This window comes from Hemicordylus capensis, chromosome 6 (assembly GCF_027244095.1).
Source record: "Hemicordylus capensis ecotype Gifberg chromosome 6, rHemCap1.1.pri, whole genome shotgun sequence".
NCBI classification, from domain to species: Eukaryota; Metazoa; Chordata; class Lepidosauria; order Squamata; family Cordylidae; genus Hemicordylus; species Hemicordylus capensis.
Genome location: NC_069662.1, coordinates 107,222,038 through 107,238,848, shown reverse-complemented (window position 1 = coordinate 107,238,848; position 16,811 = coordinate 107,222,038). Strand labels below are relative to the sequence as shown.

General features: G+C 42.0%; 1 protein-coding gene across 12 annotated transcripts in view; it reads right to left on the bottom strand.

Moving 5' to 3' along the window:
* The window catches only part of SLC4A7 (solute carrier family 4 member 7), a 134,059-nt gene that overhangs the window by 73,835 nt on the left and 43,413 nt on the right, over nt 1–16,811 (bottom strand). For all 12 annotated transcript variants that reach the window (XM_053263322.1, XM_053263327.1, XM_053263325.1 and 9 more), the window contains exons 2-3: nt 8,142–8,223; nt 280–423 (exon numbers count right to left, since the gene is read on the bottom strand). In XM_053263322.1, the coding sequence (XP_053119297.1) occupies nt 280–423; nt 8,142–8,223 (226 nt within the window). The remainder of the gene's footprint in view (nt 1–279; nt 424–8,141; nt 8,224–16,811) is intronic.

The following is a 16,811-nucleotide window of genomic DNA, read 5'->3' as shown; positions in this document are numbered from 1 at the left end:
ACATCAGGAGTTAAGGGATCCTTGTATGAAATGCAGTGCTACTTTGACCAGTGACACCCCTGCTTCAAGCCTGGAAAACAGTAGTTTAAATGGAACACACAAACTTCTGCCATATTTTCAACTCTAGCTAAAGAGCAAGCACAATATATTTTTAGATGCATCAACTAAAGATTACAGCAGGGGGATTTGAGCCAAACCAGCCCAGTGACACAAAAAACTGGGTTTTACGTTGTTAGTTTTTAATAAGATAAAATTATGTAAGAGCAATAAAATTCTTACCATAAGATGGAGATTCTCGCCCATCTTCTCTATCAGTTTCCTTTTCTTTTCTTCGTCTATGATGTTTATGTCCACGGTGCCTATGACGCCGTCGACCCTGCTTTCCAAAGGGAACATGCACACCAATATACACAGCTCTGTGACCTTAACAAGAAAAAGTTATGCAGTATGTTAGGCTTTCCAAAGATACTTGGTTAAACAAGTTCCTCATTCAGAAAAACCCAGTGGCATAACATGCTAGCCTGTCTTGCAATGCTGAGTTAGAGTTCTTGCTGTACTGTACAATGCATAGCAATTGCCCAAAAAGAAATGGAGTAGTAAGGGACAAAACCATCCCCTAAATTGTTCACAAGAACTTCAGGGGAGCAACAACATACATGCTATTGATTTGGTCTAAATGGATCATCCTCTTCTCACACCACTTGAATCCAAACCCCTTTCCGTGGGCAGCACTTACAAACTCAAAGGGTGCTGCACCAACTCAAAGAGGATTACATTTGCTGGTTAAGAAGTCAGATTTCAATTGTAGCTGAGCAGTTTGTGCACAAACTGCTGAATTCCAAGTTAACTAATCTGCTCAGAAACTGAAATGAGTTGTGGTAGCAAGGAGAATCACATTTCTTTCGATTTCCCTATTTAAGACCAAGGATTTGTTTCAAGTCCAGGATATTCATTTTTAAAAACAGACAACTATATTCTAATCCAGGAGTAGCCAAACTGAGGATCACAAGCTGCTACTGGATTACAACTCCCATCATCCCTGGCCATTCACCATTGCAGCTGGGGATGATACGAGTTGTAGCCTAACAGCTCACATTAGACACACACTCCCAAACTAATCTCTACATTATCTTACAATGTACCATGATTTTATTATTCTAGATAGGGCAGTAAGGCATTTTTATTTCCAAGAAGTGTAACTTTATATATTATACAGGGACAAACTACAAGTGAATGGAGCTCCATGTCTTTCTCCCAATTTGAGGCATTTAAGAAATTGAAGCATGCTTTGTAGACTTCAATGACAAGTGAAAGTATAGCTGATGGAGGGTGGGGGGGCTTTGCCATTCCTCTCATTTCTCTGCTCAGAACTGCATCCTTCCAACTGCTTTTCTACCCATGGGAAAACTGTAGCTTGGTAAGCAAGATTACATTAAGAAGTCTCTCTTCACCCTGCTCCCACTCAGAGGCAGCCTGGAGAGCAAGCAGGGGAAGAGAGCAAAACAACACTGAACTCCATGTATTGCCTAGTTTAGTGAACTTGCCAAGACCATGTGTGCTGCTATGGCCAGTGGCTAACTATTAACAAGCTGATACAAACCAAGACTGAAATAGCTCAATAGGATGTTCCTGAAGTTCAAGACCATTCAGGACTTCCAGCAAAGCTTACAAAATGGAAATGTGCAGAAAAGTACATCACATACCTGTTTTATCAGGCTTTTAGTTTATGATGTTTTAAAGTTTTATTTATGGTAATTTTAAAGTGTTTACACATGATTTTAGGTCGTAGTTTGGTTAAGTTGTAAACCACCCTGAGATTTTATATAGAGAGATATAAAAATACTATAAATATGTAAAAGCCATCTAGCTCCGAAAGTCTGCTAAAAAGCCTCATCTCCAGCTACAAGACCAGCAGTATACCATCAAACTTGGTTTCTAGGACAAACTAAAGTTATTCAGTTGCAGTACAAGTTCCATGTTCTAACATCGGGAAGCAAGCATATACACAACCAGCACTCAAAAGAGAAAGTGACAATTGAAAAGGAAGGTGCTCACACAGAACCAAGGGGAGGAGAGACTGAAAATGAGTAGAAAGCCTTCCACAATGGAATTTGCTGTGCATGCAACATGAGAGGGACCTTTTGTGCATGTGTGAAATTACTGAAGTCAGCCATTCCATGAGATATTATGTTTCCACATGTTAAACAAATCCCAAGTTGTAAATACCCAGCATTCAGTGGTAGTCGATTCACCTATCTTCTGATGTATTGTTTAATTTACCAGTCCAAAAGAATTATTCAGTGACCTTCAGAAACCCCTTTCGCACAATAGTTGTACCATACTAATCCCAAACAAAGCTTGACACAGAATTAACTTAAACCAATACTCAACCGCATTAATAGAATGCGAGATACTAAATTTAGTATACACAGCTCTGGAGACAGCCATGTGGTTTGATCAGACATGACTTTATCCAAGCTTAACTGACAAAATCCACAAATGGTATTTAGTAGTAAAGGTCATTAATGGTGTCATTTTAAAATTTCTTTAAAGATTCTCACTGCACTATTACTCAGTTTATACAATATGGCAGGACTTGACACATCCCATGTGCCAAGCCATGGTGCCTAGTCTAGGGTATTCAGAGGCAGAGTTATTTAATAAAATCTTTATTTTTCCCCAGCAGCCCTGTTTCTGTTTTAAGTGTGCAACTTGTAAAGGGGGGTAAAGAGAAGCCTGCTTACCCTCCCCCGCATAATGGCCATCACTAAGCACAATCATTTTGTCAAGGGTCTACTGGCCGGTTCCTACATTTTGGAGCTGGCTCCCAAATTAAAAAAAAATGTCAACAACTGCAATATAGCAATCTTGTGCTTCAGTGACAAAAATTTGAACGGGAGATTCTGAATAAGGTGAAAGGGCAGTATCGCTAATGCCAGCATGTTTTAAACCAGGTTTCTTTTATAGTTTTAAACTGCCATTTTAATCTTTAGTACTGTGTTGTATTTTAATCTTTAGTACTGTATTGTATTTTAGTACATTGTATTGGTTTATAATTATGAACACTTGAGTATTGTATTATAGAAAGGCAACATATAAACTGAAAATATTCACTAGCTTTACTGCTTATTACTCATTTTAGTTACTACTGCATGCAACATAAACAAGTTAAGAAGACACGAAGAAGATTCTTATGAATGCAATTGAAAGATTGTGCCGTCGAGTCAGTGTCAACTCCTGGCGACCACAGAGCCATGTGGTTTTCTTGGCAGAATACAGGAATGGTTTACCATCGCCTTCTCCTGTGCAGTGTGAGATGATGCCTTTCAGCACCTTCCTATATCACTAATGCCCGATATAGGAGTTCCCCATATTCTGGGAAACACACCAGTGGGGATTCGACCCAACAGCCTCCTGCTCTCTAGGCAGGTTGCTTCCCCGCTGCACCATTCGGTGGCTTCTGAATACAAGAGACTCTCTATTATAAGATTCCTCATGCTGATCCCAGCCTCAGCTTCCATTTTATCTACATGCTCTCTGTCGAAGGCAGTGTTAAGGGACATTGCCTGTCTGGTGACCAAGGCACAGCTCTTCTGATGATTGGTTACCTGCTCAGCTTTTCAAGTCTTACTGCCCTCTCCTGAGCATTTTGGTAGTTTCTTCCAGCATTATGGTGCCTCCCCACTTCCCTCCATGAACTCACTGTAATTCCTATTTGTTGCCCATCTCCCATTCTGTCCCAATGGAACTACAGGTTGCTCACCTGTAACTTTGATTCTTCTAGTGGTCATCTATCCTTTTACACCAATGGGCTATGTGCCTGCCCAGAGACCTCATTGAAACCTAACAAGCTCAATTCTCCTGCTTTGAGCGGAAACCCCGCCCCCAGCTACTATACGTGGCTGCGCCACTCCTCATCCCTTCAGTCATGTAGTCCAGCTTCAGTAGACCCAGCAGGGAGGACGGGAGGGTGTGTAAAAAAACAGATGACCACTAGAAAAACCAAAGTTACAGGTAAGCAACCTGTAGTTCTTTGATGTGATCTTTGTCTTTTACACCAGTGGGTGCCTAACAAGCTAGCACCCAAAGAGGAGGGAATAAATGGAAATAATATGTAAACTAACAGAAGGATTTATTTCAGAAACAAGTACATCAACTGAAAATAGACTGCAGGACACTCCTGCCAAACACAGCATCTTTTCGTGCCCTGGCATCAATAGCATAATGACGGATAAATGAGTGGGGCAAAACCCAAGTATCTGCCTGACAGATAGCGCCCAAGGGGACCACGCAGTCAAAGGCAGCAAAGGTTGCCACGGATCTAACCGAATGCACTTTAACAGTCGCAGGCAACTACTTATGAGCCAATTTATAGCAAAGTTCAATCGTCAAAACTATCCACCTAGACATGGATTGAGCAGAAACAATGTAACCTGCGCTCTGCATTAGAGGAAGGGTTCTGGGGAAACATAGGCAAAGTGAGTGGTGAGTAACGATGAAACATGGAGACCACCTTTGGAAGGAATCAGACACCTGGCCTGAATACCACCTTGTCGTTATTGAACTTAAGATATGACGGATCAACCCTCAAGGCCCGCAATTCACTCACCCTCCTAGCGGAGGTGATGGCCACCAGAAAGGCAACCTTCCAGGTCAGGAGACGAGGGTCAATCGAGGCCAAATGCTCAAGCGGGGGCCGTAGCAATCTGGCCCAAACCACAGACAGGTCTCAGGCCGGTGACATAAAAGGGTCATCTGGAAAAACGTGGGACAAACTCGTGAGGAAACTTTTAATTAATGGGTCTTTAAACCATGAAACCCGGGTTGTCGGGGAATGTGCCACAATGGCAGCCAAATGGACCTTAAGAATCGAGAGCTTCAGACCAGACGCTTTGAGGGAGAACAAATATGTACAAACATCCTGCACAGATAGGTTAAACACATCAAACCCATGCAGAGAAGCAAAGGAACAGAAGTGAGTCCACTTATGGTTATATGCTTTCTGTGTAGACTGTTTCCTGGCCACAAGCAAAATATCCCTGAGTCTCAGCAGGAAGTTGGCAGGACCCTCTAGGCCGCATAGCCCATTGGTGTAAAAGTCAGAGACCATGTCGAAGAATTGTTGCTCCCTTATCTAGGAAGCAACCACCATCCATGATCTTTTATTCTTTCAATCCCTTCAGTTACTTGCCCTCTGTGAAACTTCCCACCCCCACCCTGCCACCACTGTAGCCCTCTCCTTTGGCAGTGTCTCATTCAACTCACTCAAACTGTCGTGGCAATACTGGTCTTCCACTTTTGGGATCCAGCCCTTGTTCACCCCACTTCATTCTGAAGAAGTCTGCATCCCTCTGCATCTCTGTGTTGCCCTCCAGGCTATCTCCAAAGCTTCATTTCAGCTTTTCATGGTGGTTCACTTTTCCTCCTTTTCAGTAACACTCATGCCTTTGCTCCTTGGTGATTTTGATATTTATGTGGTCAATCCCTCAGACTCAGCTGCTTTCTGGCTCTTCAATCTAGCTTTCTCCAGCCTAGAACAGACACACTGCCTTGGGCATTCTTCATCTCATCCTCATGAAGAACCATTTATCATATAACCTGTCTATGGACTTCCTTATGACTGATCACCACTTTCTCTCCTTCAGCACTGCACAAAGTCCACCTTACCCACATCTGACTTCTTGATCCTTCCATGACCTGTAGTCCAAAATTTTCTCCAGAGCTTTCTCCTCCTTGCTTTTCTCATTTCTACATCCTTCTGCAGTTTCTGCCTTCTATTTACCCATTTTTCATCCCTAGCCCTGACTGACGCCTTCCACTGGTATCTTCATTCATGCTCTTGTGCAGCTGAATGCCTTAGTTCATCTTCAAAGGAAATGGTCAGCTATATTCAGTACTCCACTCTGTCTGCATCTGCCATCCACCTGACCAACCTAATGCACTTCTCCCCTGGAATCCACACCAGCTCTAGGAATCCTCAGTGCTTCTCTTCAGTCTTTGATGCCTTGGTCCGATACCTACTCTTCCCCTCCCCCACTCTCTCTCTGCCTAGAGTTTTGCCTTCAACCCCAAAATGGAAGCCATTCTTTCTGCTCTTGCATCCTCTATCCCTCCTCAACCCCTTTCCCCCTCCATGCCTCACTTGATGAACTAGCTACTCTCTTGTCCTCATCAATCCCTCCACCTGTCCCCTTGATATTAACCCCTCCCGGTTCATGTGATCTTCACTCCTCCAGCTCTGTAACATGAATAATCCAGAATTATCTTGCGCCCTCTAATGTTTCAGCCTCTTCTTCCTTGCTGACTCTTATGCCTGGAACTAACTTCTAGGACACCTGCACAATGTCTCCTCTCACTGCCTTTTTCTTCCCCTTCTTCTGTGTCAACATCTACATTGCAGACCCCTCAGGGCATGACCAGTCCTTTCTTTTTACAATGCCAGTACATGGATGGCAATATACAAATCATCAGCAATAGAATTTGAAGCAACAGAATTTGAATACAGAGATTTTACTATTTAAGATTTTATAAAGATATACCTTTCATAAATAACCATAATCCTCTTTAATACCAACTTGAGTGGTTGAGTGCTTATCAGTTTGGAAACAAAACATGGCCACTCTTAAAGTAGTGGATTGGCATACTCAGAGTATTCCCCAGGTACACAGAAACTATATTAGTTTGTAAATGGAGAGCCTTTTAAAAAGACTCAAAATAAGGACCTGAGAAGGACCTATGATCAGCAGCTTTCTGGACCTAGAGAATGTTGAAGGGGAAAAAATTGGGGGCAAGTGAGGATCAGGCCGATATACAATTAAGTAAACACTTCTCCCTATATTATATGTAAGGGAAAGTTTCAGAAGAGCAGGAACAAACAAGAAGTTCTGATAAAAACCTAATCGGCCTGCTTTCCTTTCACTATAATCTTAATTGAAAATTGTCATCTTCACAAGTTAGCCTACTTCCGTTTCAGATGTTCACACATCCACCATCTTGAGTTGGAGTGGATGACAGCACAAACAATGCCATTGAGGTATTGTCCTCAATACCTCAATGAGGCATTGTCCCAAATTTGGTCCAAATCAGTCCAGGCATTGCGAAGTTGATACAGACAATCTTTCCTTAAGGAAAGTAGACTAAAGAGTCCATCCTGGGGTTTGGAGCACAATTGTAGAGATCCTTTCCTGTCACTGACACAGCTGAAACATCAAGGAGAAATCTAATGGCTATTTATATGGTATGGCATGGCTACTCCTACATGATTTGCAGTAATGTCTGACACTTCTGCTTGCACAGTTAAGGCATATTGCATGGCTATACTAGCACTCCTAGCATACTACATAATGTCATCATAAGATCTGCCCTAAGTACATAGGGAAAATATGAGGTGGGTTTTGGAGAAAAGAGAGCAACCACAGAACAGCAACATCACACAGGGAAATGTACAATTAGGATCTAAGAAGAGATACACAATGAGCTGGTATCAAGTCTGTCTACATTTTATTCCGGTTTTATTCTTCCTTAACATAGCCAGAATATAGTTCAACAAGAATGGCTAATGTCACCAGGCACCCGCTCTATGGAAGGGCTTCCCTTTATACAGGTTTTCACCACTTCCTCCATATTAATCTATAAAGTATTTGAAAACTTTATCCACTCCAGAAGTTCTGAGTTACACAGTAAATGTGTATAACCTGGTCTTCAATGCTTTAATAAATCAAAGCTTAAAGAGATGTAAGCTACAAGACAGCATACATCAAAAAGAATTAGCATAAGAAACCCAAGACTGGACTCAAATATTGTGCTTATACAGTACATCTGCACAAGTATCTTTGTACTTATAACAGGCCATGATGGGTTTTTAAAAAAAATCTAGGAGCCAGGCCAAAAATTCAGAAGCCAGACAATGGAGACTTAAAGTTATCTGGCTTAGTGGTGGACATTCTAGAGGGAGAGGATAAATGGGCCTCTTTATCCCCTTTACAAGTTATACTTAAAGAAATTGGGCTGCCTGTGACAAACAAAGACTTTATTTAATAAATGCTTCTGAAAATCCTAATCTAGGTGCAATGCCTCCCTGGCACCTGGGATTTGTCAGTCCTGCATCATGATTGCTAATGAAACTGGGGGGAAATACTTACTTTCTAGTTCCTCTTTCTCAAAGTTTGTGTTGATAGTAGAACTGATTTTGCCTGTATCTACAACAGCTTCTTCATCCTGACCCTGGAAAAAGACAGAGGCAAAAATATAACTTTCTAATCTAATCAGATGGGCTGATTCTCCATGATGTCAACAAATAAGTACTTTGCATGCATTTCCTGACATTTATGTTCTTCCATCTTCTGACTATACAGAACTTTTTTGATCACATGCATACCTTATTTAACCTATGGTAGTTTCTACATGGCAGCAGCAGAGGGAAAAGTCAGAGAGCCAAGTTTCCTTCATCAGCCTGAAACCAGTAGTCCAATAACATTAAGTTTTAACACAGCAGGAAGACTGTAAGACAAAGGTCAGTCTAAAGAGAAGAGGTGGCAGAAGACCACTGAAAGGAAGCATGGTGGGCTTCCCTTAGTAGAGTTCCAAAGCTGGAGCAGGATTACTGAAAAAGTGCACTTTCATGTTCCAGCCAAATGCAATTTAGAAGTTGGTGGAACAAAGAGGAAGTGTCTCCATAAAGGATCTTACTAAGTGGGCAGGCACAAGTAAAATTGATCCAATCAGTTGATCAATTCATATGATCAACTAAGATTTCTTAATTGGGTGACAATCCTACTACAAGACCTTTCATACTTCTGCAAAGCGAATATAAACCACTTGTTCCTGTTTTAAGCTAACAGCTTGTCACAAGCAGCATAGTGTTGTGGTTAGAGTGTCAGCCAGGGACTAGAGAGGCCCAGTCTCAAGTCCCAACTCAGCAATGAAACTCTCTGATATTAGGCCAATCACACACCCTCTCAACCCAACCCATCCTTACAAAGCTGTTGTAGTAAGCATAAAATGGGGGGGGGGGAGGATGGACCATGTGCACTACCCTAAATTCCCTGAAACAAGTTAATCATATATTTTACCTGAAGTATAGATTTTAATACAACCAACTATCTATCTATCTAAAATTCTCTAAGGCATACCCGTGGCTAATCCTGTGTGTGGCAGCTCTTGCAAGAGTTTGCAAGCAGAAGCACTTGCTTGGGCAGTGGGGATCCCATATGTAAATAGGGAGAAGGAGCCTGTGAGAGCGGAAGCACCATGATGATTGAGCAATGGGGATTGCATATGCAGACAGGGAGGAGAAGCCTGTGGCAGATGTGGAGAGGAGCAGGAGCAGGTCTCCAGTGAGGGTGGGGAGGTCGCTGGGGATAGGGGGCTGCACCTTGGCCAAAAGGCACCAGCAACGCTGCAGCCATGACGAAGAGGGGTGAAGGGGATGGAGGAGTGACCAACTGGGGTAAGGGGGATGGAAGCAACGGGATGGAGAAGCAGCAGCAGGAGTGCGGCTCAATTGAGGGTGAAGAGATCTCTGAGGTGGCTGTGGCAGGGGGTGAGGGGAGCAATCAAGTACTAGCACGCAGATGCTCTGTATGGCTTAAGCTAGTTTAAAACATTTTATCCAGTTAGGCATCATCTACATGTTTCAAAGAGAGCAAAAATAGATCTTAGGATATATTCCTAGGCAAGATCCTGCATAATTTTACTCAAACTTATACGCAGGCCACAAGGTACCCAATTTCATTTGTGCCTACAAGAAGTGGTTCATTGGAACTGCTCAGATGGTCCCTGATAAAAGGTAACCACATGCAAAATGCAGAAAGCAACAGATTGTTAACCAGTCAATATCCCTCATGCTGTTCAACATCTACATGAAACCGCTGGGGGGTGGGGACATGGACTGAGTTGTCAGCAATATGCAGATGACACTCAGCTCTATCTTTCCTTATCATCTGATCCTAGGGAGGCAGTAGATGATCTGAATCAGGGCTTGGAGGCTGTGATGGGCTGGATGTGAGCTAGTAAACAGAGATTGAATCCAGACAAGACAGAGGTACTGTTGGTCAGTAGGAGAGCCAATTGGCTTTTGAATGAAAGTAATTTTTTATTGCTGCTGCTTTGTGTTTTATGTGTTATTTCTGTTTTTATGGGTAATTAAAATTTTAGAGATTTTGATATTTATATTATATGAACTTTTGTACTTTAATTTTGTATTTTATATTGTAAGCTGCTTTGAGATTATTTTAATGAAAAGCAGTATCTAAACTGAATTAAATATTTTTTACATAAGCAATACGGATTAGTTCCAGAGCATAAGATATGCCAAACCATCCCAATTACCATGGCACCGACAAAAGTGTGGCTGCAATAGTCAGTATAGGATATTTTCACACCAATAACCCACCCACAGCAAATGCCCACACCTGTTTAGAGCCTGCAGTTTTAAGTGGCTCTCATTAAAAAGAGATTAGAAATCACACACCCAGCTGCTCCCCATGCTCTTGCCACCTCCTTTTAATGTTTCTACACTTCTCTTTCTGCACGTTTAACATGCTCACTGTAAGGAGGCTGGGATGCCCTGCTTCCTTATAGCAAATGAGGGGATAGGACGTGCTGCGGGTTCCAGACTGGGGGCAAGTGGGGACCCCGTCATGCAAACTCCACCGCCACCAACCCCGCCACTTAGTATCCAACACTAATAGGCAAGTGGGACATCCTGTCAGGCAAACTCTGCTGCCACTCCTCGTCCCCACCCACTGCTTAGTATCCAACACTAGGAGGCAACCAGACGTCCTAGAGCCTAGATAGATAATGAGAAGTGTGCCTGCACCCAGTGCCTAATCCGGGCGCAAGGTGCACAGGAGTGCCTCTCATTTAGTACACAGCTAGGCTCTAGCCATTTTGGCTGCCTCTTAGAGATGGATACTAAGCAGTGGGGGGGGGTGAGCAAAGAGAGGTAGTAGAGTTTGCCTGGCAATCCTGATTGTCCCCAGCCCTGCACCCAAAGCATGGATAGCAAGTTCCTGCATCCTCCTCTTCTTTTGGTAAGACACTGTACAACCTAGGCGTACTTGGTGTGAAAATATGGTAGTCATACCCCTACCCACTTCACCTTTAACGCATGCCTCATGTTTTCTGCTTTAAGTGTAGATAAAGCAAACTTTAAGTCCAACAACTCATGCCATCTAGCAAAGAAGCCAGATTTCTCTATATAGAGAGTCAGAAAATATATAGGCAATAATATATATATTTTAAGCACAACAAATCCTTTGGATAAGCTTCATGATAAGGCATAATGTTGCTGTGAAGGAATGAGGCTTGAACCTCCTCTTTTTGTATATAAGATTTCTGTATTGTAATTGCTTTGCTTAATCCCCATGTTAAAAAGCTGTGAAGGGATCCAATGTTCACAGCTCCTCTTCTACAGTTTGGTTTTGGAGGGATAAGAATTGTACTGGTTTAATTTTGGAGGGAAGAAGGGTTGATTTGATTGGATGAGTTTTAAAATAATGGAGGGAACTTGAGTTTTGATTTGTCTGTTTGAAAAAAATCTGGAAGGGGGAAGAATATAAGGAGGCTGCCTTCAGCAGAGTAGTACAGGAGGACCTTGCTATTCGTGGGCCCAGCACTCACGGTTTCGCATATTTGCGGTTTGGTAATTAGCACCCAACCTCAGTACATGCAGAAAAGAGTGGACAAAAAAGAGTTAAGCCCAAGTATCCATGCATCACAGGTGGCCGGAAGTTACCTCAGGTCATTGCCTGCCGCCATTTTGACTGTCTGAGAGACTGGGAGTCATTTTCTGGCTCAAAATGGAAGGCAAGCAACGTGATTTTCGTCCAATTTTTGGCCCCGTGGGTGCAGCATGGTAGGACACCTTGAGGGGCCATTTGGGGGGTGATTGGGCACAACGCGGGAGCAGGGCAAAATCTGCCATTTTTGGCCGATTTTCTGCATCCGGGAGCCTAACCCCAAATTCCCATTGCCTTAATGCCCCCCTATCCGCACCCACACATGGAACTGAAACCCTGTGAATAATGGTGTTCTCCTGTAGTGTGCAAGTTGGAAAGCTGAAAGTTCAAGTGAAAGTTTTTGAAGAATGCATGTTGCTGTCAGAATCAGAGCTGGAAAGAACTAAGAGCTGCTGGAGAGAGAGAGAGAGAGAAATCATTGGGAGAGTTGTGACTCTCTGGGGGACTGAATCACTCCCAAAGCAGCTGAATCAATTCCGGGATTGAACCCTGAAAACTGGGAAGCAAGAGCAGGCCCTGAGGTGGCTGGGTTGTTGGGGGAGTGCCATTGCAGCTTTCTAGGACAGGAGTGGTACCAGACTGGTAAGCTGGCAGCACCTTCTCATTTACTCTTAAGAGATGCCTTGCTCTCGCCGCCCTGCCCTCACTAGCTACTCTAACCTAAACTTTATCCCCTTTATTTTACCAGTCGGTTTTTCCACATACATAGCCACTTGAACCAGCGCACCACAAACCAGGCCAGATTCAGTCCAATCTTGGACCAGTCCACCTTTCCTGAAGGCCAGTCTGATTTGCGATCCAACTGTTGAACCGGCCCAGTTCACGGTGGACTGGTTTGCTATAGAACCATTCATACACATCCCTAATAGGGCCCCACTCTAAACAGTATTCTATAGCCTAACCAAGGAGTTTTCTGCAACTTTGTATAACCTCTGAATAATACCAAGCAACAGAATGCAAAATTTACTCAGCAAGAGGAGGAAGGGAAAAAGGAATCCAGTGCAATTTAGAGGAAACATGAAAAACCTACGGTCAAGCTTGTTGCACAGATCCTCTCTCCACAGTTTGTTGCGATAGAGTACATTTTTTCTGTCGCCTCAGCAGTTTCATCATGACCTTAAAAGGCATTATATTGCACATAGTGTGCAATCCCCTTCCTCTGCTATCCCACCCCGCACTGGAACACAAAGATTATATTAGCTTTTACAGGACTGCTGTAACAGACAAATGCATGTTAAAAGGTTTAGAATCAGGCCTCAACAATCTTTCTTCAGCTCTAGGAAACACTTAGGGGCTAAGCCACTCTCTCCCCCTCTGCTGTGCAGCAGTGCTGGAGACAGTCAGGCTTGTCACTCACTCCTGCAACCCTCCACTTGCCTTACTTGCTCATTCTTCCTCTGGGTTGCATCTGTCTAGCTTAGGCAAACAATGAAGCAACACATTCAGGAGGAAGGTGCAAGCAAGCAAAGTGAGGCTGAGTTGCTCCCCCCTCCTGGTCCTGTCAGTTCATTGCCTGCTTGAATCAGATCAACATGACCAAGGAAAGGAGGGAGCAACCCTGCCTAGCTTGCTCACTCCTCGTTGTGTCCATCCAATCACCTAACTCGGGCTCCATTCTTAGGTTTCCAGGCATCATGGTGTGCTCGTGCCTGGGAATTGTCAAGTTGCATTTCCCAGGAAGAAAGCTACATTATTACTACTGTTATTAATACCTTGAACACACATTAATCAGCTTAGAAGAACTGTTTAACAGGAGTAAGCAGTAGAGAAATTTAGCCATAGTTCTATGGGCATATTGGATGCAACTTTTATTGTCTTAAAATGTTTAGAAACTATTAGTTTTGGAAAACTTAGAAGTCACAACTCAATTAACACCACAATACTGCTGTTCAGGATCAAATTATTTGTAAACAGAAAGACAAGCTAGCCATGCCACCTTCTCATAGCTCACCACCACCATTACCAGTTTTATTATTAAGCTGGTAATTTGAACTTCTCATTAATCACTATATGCACACAGAAACATCAGTGATTGTCAGTGGTCGTATGCAATGTTTTTATAACACTGAAATACCAATGTGTTTTACAGGTACACTTAAGAGCAAGCTAATACATCCAATATGCAACAAAAAAGTTGCTAATGATATACAACTGTGATACACACCTATATGTATGAAAACTGTCTCTGATCAAATGGCTGTGCTTTCTGGACTAAACTTTTGTTGTTGGATGTATACTAATCATCATAATCCTACAGCTACTCTTAATTTTGATTCTAACTTCCCTAACAGATACCTCTGTCAATATCCCCTCCAAATTATAATTGTTACATTTTCACATTTTTGCAACCTGCCTCCACCAACTTCAACATTGCAAACAAGTTGTGATAAGTTCTGTCCTACATCAACCCCATATCACACTCTTAAGAAAATACTTTTCATTAACTAGCAGTGTTTGTTTTTGCCTTTCCTGAATCAGCCTCCAGCCACTCTAACTACTCATTATAGACATCATATAATTACTCATTATACAATGTCTATTCATTACAGCCATAAGTGGTATAGTTGGAAAGCTACCTGGGTTAAGTAAGGTAAGTTTATGTAGGCAGGCAACAGTCTTGCCATACACAGTTAAATTCCCAAGAAACAGGCTTGGGCATTTGACTCGTGAAAAAAATTCATCAACTGACCAGACAAATAAAACGTCAAGTATTTTAAAAAATATTACACTTATTAGAATATATTTTAATCAACAGGACTGACTGTTGATTTAATTAACAGGATTGTGTCAATTACAAAAATAGTTCTGAAACATCTTTTTTAAAATGTACTGCACTGCAACTTAAACATACCAAAAGAATACTACAGGGCTCTGTAGGTGCCAGGAGTCGAAATTGACCTGACAGCACACTTTACAGTACCTTTCAGACTTCTATAAATGTGAACAATTACTTGAATCATTTTTCTCCTTGGCTTCTTTCCTGAACACTAGGGTTGGCCTAAACTTGCAAGTGTTAAATAATTAAAAACAGAAATAAGCAAAGAAACAGTAACTATTTTAAAAAGTCCATTGATAAAGACAGTTGTGCTAAATAAACCTACATAGCGGCATTCTTTGCTTCATGGAATATTTGACAATGGTCATGAAACAGGCAGTCAAACAACAATATTAGACCCATCAACTGACGACCATACAAATGCTACAAAATGCAACAATAAATACCAACTACACCAGGATTTGCTGTACACCTAGATACAGAGAAAAATGGAATGTGGCAGCTATCCTGTAATCTGATTTAACTACTCTTGTTCAAAGGTAGTAAGCCAGAGCAGCGTACCTCACAGATCACTCAATCCCAAAATGCAAGTGCAATAGCTTCAGGAAATGTTCTGCATACCAGTCTAGATTTTATGTAGGGCCACAAGAAAGCTGTTTTGACGAACAAGTACATAAGTGAGTTTAGAGAGGACTCCAAGTTATCACCTGTGCATGTTGTTCTGGGGGAGAGTGACATAACCAAATGCAGTTATTGAAGGAGGAGAGGAGAGCTGGTCTTGTGGTAGCAAGCATGACTTGTCCCCATAGCTAAGCAGGGTCTGCCCTAGTTGCATCTGAATGGGATACTTGATGTTTGAGCACTGCAAGATATTCCCCTCAGGGGATGAAGCTGCTCTGGGAAGAGCAGAAGGTTCCAAGTTCCCTCCCTGGCTTCTCCAAGATAGGGCTGAGAGAGATTCCTGCCTGCAACCTTGGAGAAGCCGCTGCTAATGGCAGTTTCCTATGTTCCTAAGAAGAGAGTCTCAAAGTAGTCCATGGAAATGTTTATAGCGAGAAATTTAACAGAATGTTGTGCCAATTGTGTGATGCCATCATACTTCATTCAAATCTATCCTCAAAACCCTCTTTTGTCCATGAAGCCATTGGCATAGCGTCTTACAGCTCATGCATCATTGTCATTAAGCCTAAGTGCAATAAACTTAAATAAATGCAGTTTCCCTCTTCCTCTTTGTCCTGTGCCAGATTTAGACAGTAATCTAATTGGGTCCAGGGCCATCATCGTACTTTATAAAGTGCTATGACACTACATACATTGCCCTATAAAAGATCTTCATTTGCTACACTATGTGAAACAAGCCACATTTCCCCCCTTAAAATGTGGTATGCAGACTTATCTACAAAGTGTTAGATTATTTTTCCATTAGTAGACCTGTCATGGGAGTGCATCTTGCAAAGAGTTAGACAGATTTATTATCAAAGAGAGCCTGTTTGAAAGATACATCAACCAGAGTATAACCTGAAAGCAAGCAAGTTAAACCATGTTTTTGAAGCATTTTAAAATGAATCTATCAACTGCATAGAAAAATGGAATTACTCAAAATGCTTAAGTTGCATTTTATTTTAAACACATTAAAAGTCAGAATATTACAAGATTGTTAAGAACTAAGAATATGCTGCAACTTTTTGTTGAACTTATAATGTACATTTGAATCGTGCTCCTATGTAGAGTCCATCCAGCCTGGAACAATAGTCTTGTGGGACTGTTTGAAATTCACAGAGGACACCCTTTCTCTCTCCTCCCTCCTGAAACCAATCTCTGCTGTCCTATTAAATACTAAAGGGTTCCAATTCAGAGCTTGCTACAAGCCCTAAACCTGAGCACTTTGTTGTACTGCAGGTGGTGAAGGTTTATAGAGATGGAAAGTGGGGGGAAAGGTTATTTTCCCTTCACCTGAAATCCGAACAACTTTGGAAGAGGAAACATCATGCAACCTTAGTTGTCACTTTCAGGATACTATGAGTTCTTTGGGGCTCACAGAATGCTATAATTTTAATTTTGGAAGGGACCTTGAAGGTCTTCTGCTCCAGGCACCTCTCACCGCATGAAACTGTTACAGTATCTCCAACATATGGCAATCCAGCTTTTGTTTGAAGATCTCTAGAGAAGGACAAAGCAGACTGTTTCACTGTACAACAGCTCTTTTATTATTTTACATTACAATTTCTTACAGACAGGAAATTCCTCGTAATGTATAATCTAAAATGTTTCCTTGTAATTTCATCACATTTGCC